The sequence below is a fragment of the Octopus bimaculoides genome, chromosome 14 (genome assembly GCF_046866305.1).
Source record: "Octopus bimaculoides isolate indiv1 chromosome 14, ASM4686630v1, whole genome shotgun sequence".
In the NCBI taxonomy this organism is placed as follows: domain Eukaryota; kingdom Metazoa; phylum Mollusca; class Cephalopoda; order Octopoda; family Octopodidae; genus Octopus; species Octopus bimaculoides.
In genome coordinates this window covers 5,524,195-5,536,323 of record NC_142941.1, presented here as the reverse complement: position 1 = coordinate 5,536,323, position 12,129 = coordinate 5,524,195, and the positions used below count along the sequence as shown (strand labels likewise).

The 12,129-nt window shown below is 38.3% G+C and overlaps 2 protein-coding genes across 4 annotated transcripts in view; one reads left to right on the top strand and one right to left on the bottom strand.

The window, feature by feature from the left end:
• The window catches only part of LOC106868335 (uncharacterized), a 181,312-nt gene that overhangs the window by 28,950 nt on the left and 140,233 nt on the right, over positions 1 to 12,129 (top strand). The gene's annotated exons all lie outside the window — the stretch shown is intronic.
• LOC106868336 (uncharacterized) overlaps positions 1 to 12,129 on the bottom strand; it is a 61,842-nt gene that overhangs the window by 25,170 nt on the left and 24,543 nt on the right. For all 3 annotated transcript variants that reach the window (XM_089363152.1, XM_089363150.1, XM_014913543.2), the window contains 3 exons: positions 6,599 to 9,768; positions 4,617 to 4,747; positions 3,396 to 3,483 (listed from right to left, as the gene is read on the bottom strand). In XM_089363152.1, coding sequence (XP_089219278.1) covers positions 3,396 to 3,483; positions 4,617 to 4,747; positions 6,599 to 9,768 — 3,389 coding nt within the window. The remainder of the gene's footprint in view (positions 1 to 3,395; positions 3,484 to 4,616; positions 4,748 to 6,598; positions 9,769 to 12,129) is intronic.

Below are 12,129 nucleotides of genomic sequence, written 5' to 3'. Positions count from 1 at the left end.
TTAGTTGGTTGATTCATTTTTCTGAAATCTCAATCTTATCCAGATTGTCACTTAGGCATTTGCTCACAAAACTAAGTGCACCAATTATTATTAATGCAAATTTGAATTTATAATCTAGACAAGATGGAAGTTTGGAAGCAGTTATCCATAGTTATCCACACTGTATTTGAAATATAGAGACATTTACATTAGCAGGACATCTGACCTCTAAGATGGTACATAGTTTTTCTTGTCTGTCCCAAGCAACTGTATCTGACTTTTTATGCTTACACTTGATAGATGTTTTGATGAGAATGTTCCACCAGTATTCCTTGTGTTGGTGTTTGTGTTGTTTAGTTGTCTGAAGAGACTATTCGACATTCGAAGGCTATACCTTGATACTTTGTGGACTAAGATCCCCGTTGACAAGCCGCTGGTATTTATAGAGTGTCAAACACTTTCAGTACGGAAATTAGGGACTTTTTCATAGAGTAAATGCTGCATTTGTTGAGTATATAAACAGTTTGGCTGATTGTTTCTCTGGAGACTGTCAGAATGCTGTAGACGCTTCTGATGAGAACCCAGTAAGATTCGAAAATAGATTAAGGTTGTTCATCATCTTTTCAGTCTGCGGAGAAATGGCTAAAATTTGCCTTGTTTATAATTATACCATATGTTATATATATAGGAAACTGCTTTCCCAAAATATATGTACAAATATTATTATTTTCCTAGATAAATTGCACTTCCTATTCGAGGCTCCGACGAAGCTATAAAGTGTTATTCATGCATTCAACTATGAGTTTACTGGATCTACAGCAGAAACAACTGTAAGCTAATGAAGTACATAACATAATCATTATTTTCCTTTGTTATCTCATGTTCTTATTACGGCTCTATACTCGTCTAACACCTTGTTCTGAAGCTACATATTGAGTTCTAAACTAATAATCTCGCAATACCTATGTGAAATATCAAGACACGGTCGTGTGTGTGTGTGTGTTTGTGTGTGTTTGTGTGTGTGTGTGTGTGTGTGCGTGTGTGTGTGTGTGTGTGTGTGTGTGTGTGTGTGTGTGTGTGTGTGTGTGTGTGTGTAGCAAGAATGAATAAGTTTAATATTACGTAACTATATCCACTTACGAACATTTCGAGTGCCTTAAGGAATTGTTTCCACGCTAAACGATGGCTTGCATGCATAATCAATCAATAAATCGATTTACCAATTAATCAATTAATTGACGGAACAGTTAGTCTCCAATCATTTTCTTCGGAACCTAAAAGATATAATGGCAGATTTTCAGATTCTGCCACAAATAAAACTTGCGTAAGTTTGTAGAGCCATCTTTCATCGTCATCTGTATCCCTACTCCTCTCTCTCTCTCTCTTTCTCTCTCTCTCTCTCTCTCTCTCTCTCTCTCTCTCTCTCTCTCACTCTCTCTCTCTCTCTCTCTCTCTCTCTCTCTCTCTCGCAAACTGACCCTATATCTTTTTCCATTCCATTTACTTTCGACTTCCGTACTTTTCTCTTTGTAGTTCTCTGCCTCCACGCAAGTTTCTGTCTTGGCTATACCAGATATTACCCCTGAACACGTAAAGATTTTGTAGCACAGTTGATATAACACTCTAAGTTATTCTCTTCTAAGAACATATAACATTCATAGCTTATCAGCCCTCATCTTTGTGTCTGGATACATACAGCCTGTCAATATTGTTCTTGCTGTGGATTGCTCCGTGCATTGTGAGTAGATTCCTCTATTTTCGGTGTAGCTTCTGTAACTTCACTTTCCTCTAATTGACGATACTTGTCTCATACTTCACTAATGCAGTTGCCCATGTAATGACTGCGTGAAACTTTTTTCCTTCCATTACATTTTGACCGCAGCACTCGTTTAATTCATCAGAGATACCCTAGCATAAGCCTTTTCTCCATTTCTTCTATCACTTAAGGATTATTATTATTATCATTGTCATTATTCAGTAGTCTTGTTTTATCACGTGCTTTCCCTGCACTACCGAGCGCAGCTCTGAGTGCCTTGGGTTGTGCTGTGGTTTGTTGTGATGCTCTTATATTTACTGCATTGAAAGTGTTTTACGTAGGATGTGCGAGGTGCCTAGTAGTGCTATTTTTTGTATGTTATATATACTTGTTAGTCCTAGTGTTTTTGTTATGTATTTGTCTGAATATTTTTTTATCATACCTAATGCGCTTACTATGAGAGGAATTGTTTCTGTTTTTAGACTCCACAATCGAGTTACCTCTATTTCCAGGTCTTTGTATTTTGTAAGTTTCTCCATTTCTTTTAGAGAAACGTTATCATCTATTGGCATTGATACATCGATCAGAAAGCATTTTTTCTTGATTTCTGATAATTATATCCAGCCTATTGACCTTAATTTCTCTATCTGTGTATATTGGCATATCCCATAGTATGGTTGCTTTCTCATTTTCTGTGACCTTTTCTGGCGTGTGCCTATACCGTCTTTTTCTGTTGTTATTCCATGGTGTTGGCATATTCCTTCTTAGCCAGGACTGGGCAGCCAGAGACAATATGGTTTAGTGTTTCGTATCCATCTCCACATATTCTGCAGTCACTGGTGTCCCTTTTTTTTTTTTTTTCATTATATGTTTTTGGTAATTTCTTATGGAGAGGCTTTGGTCTTGCGCTGCAATTAAAAATCCTTCAATTTCTGCTGAACATCTCCGCAGTTGTTGGGATTTTGCTTTGTCTATTTCTTTCGCGTTTAGTTTTGACGCAGTATTTGCATGAAGGGGCTTTTCTTGCCATCATTTTATCATGATCCGTTGCTGTTCCAGTTTTAGTTTGGATTCCAGTTGTTTCACAGCTTTTGTTGTTTCTTCTTTTTCTTCATTGTTATTAGGTACAGTGACTTCTTTTTTGTATTTGTTAGCTTCCTTAAAGACTGAAAACAGTTTTTTGTATTGTTCGTCTTTTGTGGCTATTTGTATTAGTTTTCCTTGCTTCTGAAGTAGGTATTTTTGAAGTCCTATGGTGGTTATTTTATAATAGTTTTCCAGCTGCATAAGACCCCTACCACCTTCTGTACGTTGTATATATAGCCTTTCTATGTCAGATTTTGGGTGGTGCATCCTAAATCCTGTCATTATTTTTCTTGTTCTATTTTGATAAGTTCGTTTAGAATCCAATCAAGGATATTGTAACTGTAACTTATAACAGGGACGGCTAGAGTGTTGATACCTATTATCTGTAAGTAACCTTTTCCGCATCTATTCTTTATCTGACATTGTCTTACTTAGGATAGGAAGTATACATGTGCCTGTTTTATTCTGCTGGTCAATTCTTACTCTCCTGGCTAGAAATTTCAAATTGTGGAACGTAAGAACCTTCATATCGTTATTGTCTTTTTTATAAATGTATAATTAAAAAAAATCTCACATGGAAGTATAGATTTGTCGCGGTTTTTTCCTGCGTTCACTGTCTTACTAGCCGCTTTAGAAGGGTGGATTAGGCCTTTTGGTAACGTCTGCAAAATTATAGATATTTTAGCAACATGAATATTTAAGCATGTATTTAATTAATCGATTAAAAAATAAGTTAAGTCTAAAGGTCGATCTACGAAGTAGAATGTTCTGGCAATGAAGAAGGATGTTTTAAAAAAATGGTATTGCTTTAAAAAATGTATTTGTTCTAATGAAAATTACGATCTGCTTCAACAATATTGCACTAATGTACAGATCATCCCTACTTGCCTTTTTATAAGCCAAACATTATTAGTACACTTTAGATCACTGTTACAGATATTCGTTCTTTTTAACTTTTGAGCTACTCACCTGCTATAGACCAATGAAGATGGAAAATACGTTGAAAACGCATTCCGAATAATGTACTACTGACTAAAACCTTGCTTCATTTTGAGATAACTACATGCTATATTTCTTGTCTGAAACATTTAATCACTAGATAGGATCAATATCTTGATTTTAAAGCAGACGACATGTAATGGTGTAATGTTCATGCCTTTCTCAAGTGTATTAGCAACATAAATGAAAATTACAAATAAGAATTATAATCTAGTTTAAAAGTTGTTGCTCACCAGCATTGAAAATAACGTTGCTCATTTTCAGGACGTTACAGTAAAGTCTCCCATACTCTCCTATATGAGTGCAGATGTTGTTGTGTAGTAAACAAGTTCATTTAACAGCCACGTGGATCCACGTTCTCTTCCACGACGTGACGCTTTGGACAAGTGACTTTTGTCATGGCCTATAAATGGCCAATAAGTTATGAATGGAATTTGGTAGACGAAATCTTTTGCAGTCGTACATGTTACATGTGCATGTATGGATGCTTGCATGAGTGTGTGCGTGAGTGCGCGCGTGTGTGCGCATGTGTGTGTGCGTGCGTGTGTGCGTGTGTATGCTTGTGTGTAGCATTCATCAATGTATATCATTAAATGGTGAAACATCGATGAGAAACAGAAAAATCGATTCTCTTTGAACGAAGTTTCTTGCGTGATTTGTTCGACATTGAATTAGACACTTCTTTATCGCCCTGTCAAAAATGCAACGGGCCAGAAGGTGTTTTTTCTTTTCACAATTTACCAGATGTATTTATAAATAATTGTATTCAAATTAACAACTTAAAGAAAACACTTACCAAAAAGTCATCTAAAAACGGTTCACGCAGTTTCAATTGTTGTTTTATGTATTTCATAATTGGTGGATCACTTAATGGCCGATAAATAGAAATGAGTTCGTCTTCAAACCTCACGCGATCCTTAGGAAATCCTCAGAAAACAACAGACCAAAAGAAGGTGGTTAAGAATTTATGCGGTTTTGAATTCCTGAATACACCTATATTTTTACTACCCTCAAGCAACAATGTATTATATTTAATGTTATTCACAATTTTCATCGTTCCAATATCTAATATCATTCATTTTTCCTATATTTTTTTTTTTTTTACTTTTTTCTATGGGAAGGTAACTGTAGCGAGTTTAATTAAAGCAGTAATACAGAATGAGTGGAAGGATGAGTGGAGGGAGGGAGGGAGAGAGGGATGGAAGTCTAGGAATGAATGGACTGGAATACGAACTGGCAGGAGGCTCCGGCAGGGGATGGTGGTGAACCCTGCTGTACTCATTCACCACAACTTTCTCTCACTCTTACTTCCTGTTTCCGTTGTGCCTGTAATTCAAAGGGTCAGCCTTGTCACACTGTGTCACGCTGAATATCCCCAAGAACTACGTTAAGGGTACACGTGTCTGTGGAGTACTCAGCCACTTGCACGTTAATTTCACGAGCAGGCTGTTCCGTTGATCGGATTAACTGGAATCTTCGACGTCGTAAGCGACGGAGTGCCGACAACAACAAATTACATTTTTCATCTATAATATACTCTTTATAGATGCATATATATATATATATATATATGATATTTTTGTATATATATATATATATATATATATATATAATTATATATAAAGGGCATTAACTGTGTATCAATGCCTCACGCTATCGAGGGACTAAATAAGTAAAAAAAACTACCAAAAATAAGCAACAGTACTGAATATCATTCTGTATAAGCACATGTTACCGAGATGCAACTGGATAAATTCAAATCTCTTTCGGGGATATATAATTGTGAACAAAAGTCATCGTTGCTGTGATGGCTACATCGTGGTAGGTTGATTCTTGTTTATTTTTATATATCTTGACCATACGTGTACTGATGAACAAAAGAATACAGGTTACTTCACAGTTTTTTCTGTATTTGATTGAGAAACCAGTGGTCTACCGTTGAGTTAAATGTTTTTAAGAGATAAATTTTGAAAAGCTGCATTCCCTCGCTTTCGGTAAATATGTTGCTTATTTTTGGTAGTTTTTTTTACTTATTTAGTCCCTCGGTAGCGTGAGGCATTGATACACAGTTAATGCCCTTTATATATAATTAAATATATCTATGAAGAAACGATGAATTTTTTCATTACGAAATTTTTCGTTATTTTTTCATTGTGAGGTTTTTTCACGCTGACTACTTGATAAATTCTTATAAAGAATTTATCCTATATTATATTATATATATATATATATATATATATATATATATATATATATATATATATATAAAGCGTTTCCGTAAAGCCTTAGTAGTTATAAATATTTTCAATTCTGATGAAGCATCTTTAGATATTTAAACGGATTTGATTATTCTTAAAAAACTTTGTTTTACTAATGAAGTGGAAGCACCTGTAATTTATGAGATATGTCATTTGTTTGTATAAAATATTTAAATTGAATTGAATTTATAGTTATTCAATTTATTATTTATATCTATATATTAATAATCTTATGTTTGTTTTTTATTTACCTATTGGAATAACATTGTTATTGATATAATATAAACCAGTAAAGTTTTCGGATATTTAATATCCCTTAGGTGAATTTTACACCTAGCTAAATTTCTTGTCTCATTCTTGTCTCTCTCTCCCTATATATATATATATATATAGAGAGAGAGAGAGAGAGAGAGAGAGAGAGAGAGGGGGGGAGAGACAAGAATGATGGACGTTGGTAGATAGATAGATAGATAGATAGATAGATAGATAGATAGATAGATAGATAGATAGGTAATCTTACCAGTTATTCTTGTCTTAGGTATCAGTCCATACTCAGATAGATGAAAATATTTAGATAAATCCTCAGCTGCCTGCTTAGCCTCCGCTTTCGGTGCCTCCTCGGACATTTCTTCAGATATCTCTTTATCTTCTGAAATCTGTACTTCCCGACGTTTCTGGAAAAACTTAGATATCCTTTTAAACCCAGGTAGCTTTGTTTTCCAAGTTTTCGGTTGTTTTTCAGGAGTTCGTATTCTCTCAAATATCTGTTTATCTTCCGGAATCTGGATTGTCATTGATTTCTGCGATCTCTCAGGTACTTGAAAATAATCACTGTGTATTTTACCAGTTCTTGGTGTTTTTGCATGAATTTGTATTTTATCAGATACCTGTTTATCTTCAAGAAACTGTATTTTTCTGGCTTCCTTTGTTTTTCCAGGAATCTGATAATAATCAGGTATCTGTTTATCTTCAGAAATCTGTATTCTTTCAGATATCGGCGTTCTATCAGTCTTTTGTGTTTTCCCAGGTACCTGGAAACGCTCAGATATCCTTTTGCTTTCAAGTGTCTCTATTCCACTAATTTTTGGTGTTTTTTCAGGAATATGTATTTTCGCAGCTTTTTCTTTTATCTCAGCTATGTCACGTATCTCTTTACTGAAAGGTCTCGCTTTGCTTTCAGGTATTCGTTCTTTTTCAGGCCAGTCTTTAATATCAGCTCTCTGGGTTTTTCCCCATTCCTCTTTACTCTTGGGTCTCCGTGCCATTTCAGGCCTCCCTTTGCTCTCATCTTTCCATGCTTTTTCCCGTTCCTCTTTACTTTCGGGTCTCCGTGCCGTTTCAGGCCTCCCTTTGCTCTCATCTTTCCATGCTTTTTCCCGTTCCTCTTTACTTTCGGGTCTCCGTGCCGTTTCAGGCCTCCCTTTGCTCTCATCTTTCCATGCTTTTTCCCGTTCATCTTTACTCTCGGGTCTCCGTGCCGTTTCAGGCCTCCCTTTGCTCTCATCTTTCCATGCTTTTTCCCGTTCATCTTTACTCTCGGGTCTCCGTGCCGTTTCAGGCCTCCCTTTGATCTCAGCTTTCCATGCTTTTTCCCGTTCCTCTTTACTTTCGGGTCTCCGTGCCGTTTCAGGCCTCCCTTTGCTCTCAGCTTTCCATGCTTTTTCCCGTTCCTCTTTACTTTCGGGTCTCCGTGCCGTTTCAGGCCTCCCTTTGCTCTCATCTTTCCATGCTTTTTCCCGTTCATCTTTACTCTCGGGTCTCCGTGCCGTTTCAGGCCTCCCTTTACTCTCAGCTTTCCATGCTTTTTCCCGTTCCTCTTTACTTTCGGGTCTCCGTGCCGTTTCAGGCCTCCCTTTGCTCTCAGCTTTCCATGCTTTTTCCCGTTCCTCTTTACTTTCGGGTCTCCGTGCCGTTTCAGGCCTCCCTTTGCTCTCATCTTTCCATGCTTTTTCCCGTTCATCTTTACTCTCGGGTCTACGTGTCGTTTCGGGCCTCTCTTTAGTTTCGGCTTTCCATGCTTTTTCACGTTCCTCTTTACTCTCGGGTCTCCCTGCCGTTTCGGGTCTCCCCTTACTTTCAGGTTTCCGTACAGTTTCGGGTCTCTCTTTACTCTCAGGTTTTCGGGCTTTTTCCCGTTCCTCTTTACTCTCGGGTCCCCGTGCAATTTCAGGCCTCCCTATTCTCTCAGGTTTATGGGCTTTTTCACGTTCCTCTTTACCCTCGGGTTTCCTTGCCGTTTTGGGTTTCTCTTTACCCTCGGGTTTCCTTGCCGTTTCGGGTTTCTCTTTACCCTCGGGTCCCCGTGCAATTTCAGGCCTCCCTTTTCTCTCAGTTTTATGGGCTTTTTCACGTTCCTCTTTACCCTCGGGTTTCCTTGCCGTTTCGGGTTTCTCTTTACCCTCGGGTTTCCTTGCCGTTTCGGGTTTCTCTTTACCCTCGGGTTTCCTTGCCGTTTCGGGTTTCTCTTTACCCTCGGGTCCCCGTGCAATTTCAGGCCTCCCTTTTCTCTCAGGTTTATGGGCTTTTTCACGTTCCTCTTTACCCTCGGGTTTCCTTGCCGTTTCGGGTTTCTCTTTACCCTCGGGTTTCCTTGCCGTTTCGGGTTTCTCTTTACCCTCGGGTTTCCTTGCCGTTTCGGGTTTCTCTTTACCCTCGGGTTTCCTTGCCGTTTCGGGTTTCTCTTTACCCTCGGGTTTCCTTGCCGTTTCGGGTTTCTCTTTACCCTCGGGTCCCCGTGCAATTTCAGGCCTCCCTTTTCTCTCAGGTTTATGGGCTTTTTCACGTTCCTCTTTACCCTCGGGTTTCCTTGCCGTTTCGGGTTTCTCTTTACCCTCGGGTTTCCTTGCCGTTTCGGGTTTCTCTTTACCCTCGGGTTTCCTTGCCGTTTCGGGTTTCTCTTTACCCTCGGGTTTCCGTGCTTTGTCAGGTTTTTGTTGATCTTCAACTTTAGGTTTCTTTTCGGGTTTCTCTTTACTCTCAGGCTCCTTTGTTTTCTGTGGCCTTTCTTTACTCTCAGGTTTTGGGGCTTTTTCGGTTTTCTGTGTTTTGTCATCTTTTTTAGTTTCACTTGGCTTTTCTTTACCCTTATCAGGTTTTTCTTCTTTTTTTTCCGGTTTCTCTTTAGCCTTATCAGATTTCTCCTTTTCTTTTTTTTCCGGTTTCTCTTTAGCCTTATCAGGTTTCTCTTTTTCTTTTTTTTCCGGTTTCTCTTTAGCCTTATCAGGTTTCTCTTTTTCTTTTTTTTCCGGTTTCTCTTTAGCCTTATCAGGTTTCTCTTTTTCTTTTTTTTCCGGTTTCTCTTTAGCCTTATCAGGTTTCTCTTTTTCTTTTTTTTCCGGTTTCTCTTTAGCCTTATCAGGTTTCTCTTTTTCTTTTTTTTCCGGTTTCTCTTTAGCTTTATCAGGTTTCTCTTTTTCTTTTTTTTCCGGTTTTTCTTTAGCCTTCTCAGCTTTCTCCTTTTTTTCCGGTTTTTCTTTAGCCTTCTCAGCTTTCTCCTTTTTTTCCGGTTTTTCTTTAGTCTTCTCAGCTTTCGGTTTTTTTTCAGGCTTCTCTTTAGTTTTCTTTTCTTTCGGTTTTTTTTCAGGCTTCTCTTTAGTTTTCTTTTCTTTCGGTTTTTTTTCAGGTTTCTCTTTAGTCTTTTTGGGTTTCTTTTCTTTCTCGGCCTTTGGTTTCCTGGAAGCCATTAATTTCCTAGTAAGAAAAAAGTTTCTTCAAGATATTATATTGCTTTCAGGTTCTCAGCGATATATGTGTGTGGTGGGGTACGTGTACATGTAAGAGTGTATGCAATATGTATTATTATGTACACACATGTATATATATAGGTATATGTGTGTGTGTGTGTGTGTGTGTGTGTGTGTGTGTGTGTGTGTGTGTGTGTGTGTGTGTGTGTGTAATGTAAATATCGAACTATGAGAATGAGTGCTCAATACCGCATAAAGAATATATATATTCTTAATCTGCGTATTAAGGCTACCATTGGTTTCATGTTAAGAAAATCTTAATTATTCAACCTGATCACATAGAAAAATTGGTGTTCGTCTCTATTTAGTATTAAAGCTAGAAAGGTCACGGGAAGTCTCGCAAGAATTTTCGGTAAACAAAAACAAGACATCAAGGAGATGACTCTTGGGGAACAACTTATGGGTTTTTATCACCCTCGGGTTTGACTTTTGAGTAAAAAAAAATAAAGTATCAATCTTTTTGCATACGCATATTTATATTTATATTTTACACTTAAAAGCTTCTATTTACTTGTATAGATAGATAGATAGATAGATAGATAGATAGATAGATAGATAGATAGATAGATAGATTATAATTATTGTTGTTGTTGTTATTATTATTTTATGTTTGACTTTTGCTTTGCATTTGTACAAGTTGGATCCAAGTCTCACCCAGAGACCTCAAGAGACAACAAGCTAGAAGTTCATGTAGGTGTTATGCCTAGGGTACCATATATTTGGATTTGTACAGTTTTGTTCAAGTGAATGTTTAAGAAACCATAAGAAAATTATGTGTTTGCTTTAAAATTTGAGATCACATAGACAGTATTTTACGTAGGATATGGGCAGTTCCCATGAGCACTATCTTTTGAACTTCAGCCATTTTGGGGTTTCCTGGTATCTGAGCTAGGTAGTAATCAGCCCGTTTCGCTGTCATTCCCAGGGCACCTATGACAATAGGTATTGTTTTCGTCTTCAGATTCCACATTTTGCTAATTTCTATTTCAAGATCTTTCTATTTGCTCAGCTTTTGGTAGGTCTTCACAGATACGTTTATATCGATTATTATTATTATTATTATTATTATTATTATTATTATTATTATTATTATTATTATTATTATTGTTATTATTATTGTTATTATAAGGCGGGAAACTGGCAGGATCGTAGCGGGTGAAATGCTAAGCAGTATTTCGTCGCTACTTTCTGAGTTCAAATTCCGCTAAAGTCGACTTTGCCGTTCATTCTTTTCGGAAACGCTGAAATAAGTACCAGTCTAGTGCTGGGATCGATGTAATCGACTCGTCCTCTTCTCTTCAATTTTAGGCCTTGTGTTTATAGCAGAAAGGTTTATTATTATTATTATTGCCTTTGCACAGCCTCTAACGCTGGAGATGTACTACGGTGTCAGCTGTTCACTACCAGTGAACTAAGGTAACACCTCTTATTTTTCCAGCACCTTCCGGAGTATTCGAGCGGTTCCAAGCCGTGCTGCTTTCTGCAAGTGCTCCACCCTTATTGCAGCCCCTATTTGTTCCACGTACTTCTCGAGATTTTTGCTCACTGTTCCCAGGGCTCCGACAATTATTGGTACTACTGCTACCTTTTTCATCGACCACAACTGCTTAACTTCCCATCTACTACCGAGATCTGCACTCGCGGTCGGTTTCATCCAGGATCGCGCCCATAGCACCCTCCTACTAGACCGAGCATCAGAAAGTCGCCTCAGCGGCGATCGCACAACCTGTCGTCCTGCAGGTCCGACATCGGTCCCTCGCTCCAGAACCATATATTTTCGAAGCCGTTCGACTCGGCAGGAAATTGTTACACATTCTTGAGCGGATTCTGACAACCATGGCCACCATCCTGCCGTCTATATCGACCGACATCCTTTCGGAGATCGAGAGGGCGAGGTGTAAGACACCTTAGCTGGACGTTCGGTTCATCCCACAGCACCAGTTCTGCTTACCAAAAGTGGCCCACTTGGCACCGTGCATTCGTAACGCAGTACAATGGCTGCAATAATTTACGACCACCTTCGCGCAAGAGAAGCAGCCCTTTTCGTCCGTTCGACTGAAAATCGAGGCCCTTAACGTCACCGGGTCCGCCAGATGCTCGCTTTACCGGACAGAGTTACAGATCGTTCTCCTGCTTTTGCCTGCTGTGTTGAGGGAAACTTCAGAGAGAACCAGCTACAAAACAGCTCGATTCATTTTTTTGTTCCTACATCATATTCCAACGATCGATTTTCACGTCAGAGGCACTTCGAACTTTCACCAGAGTTTTCTCTAGCTTCGTCTTGACCGAGCGTGGATCGCTATCTTTC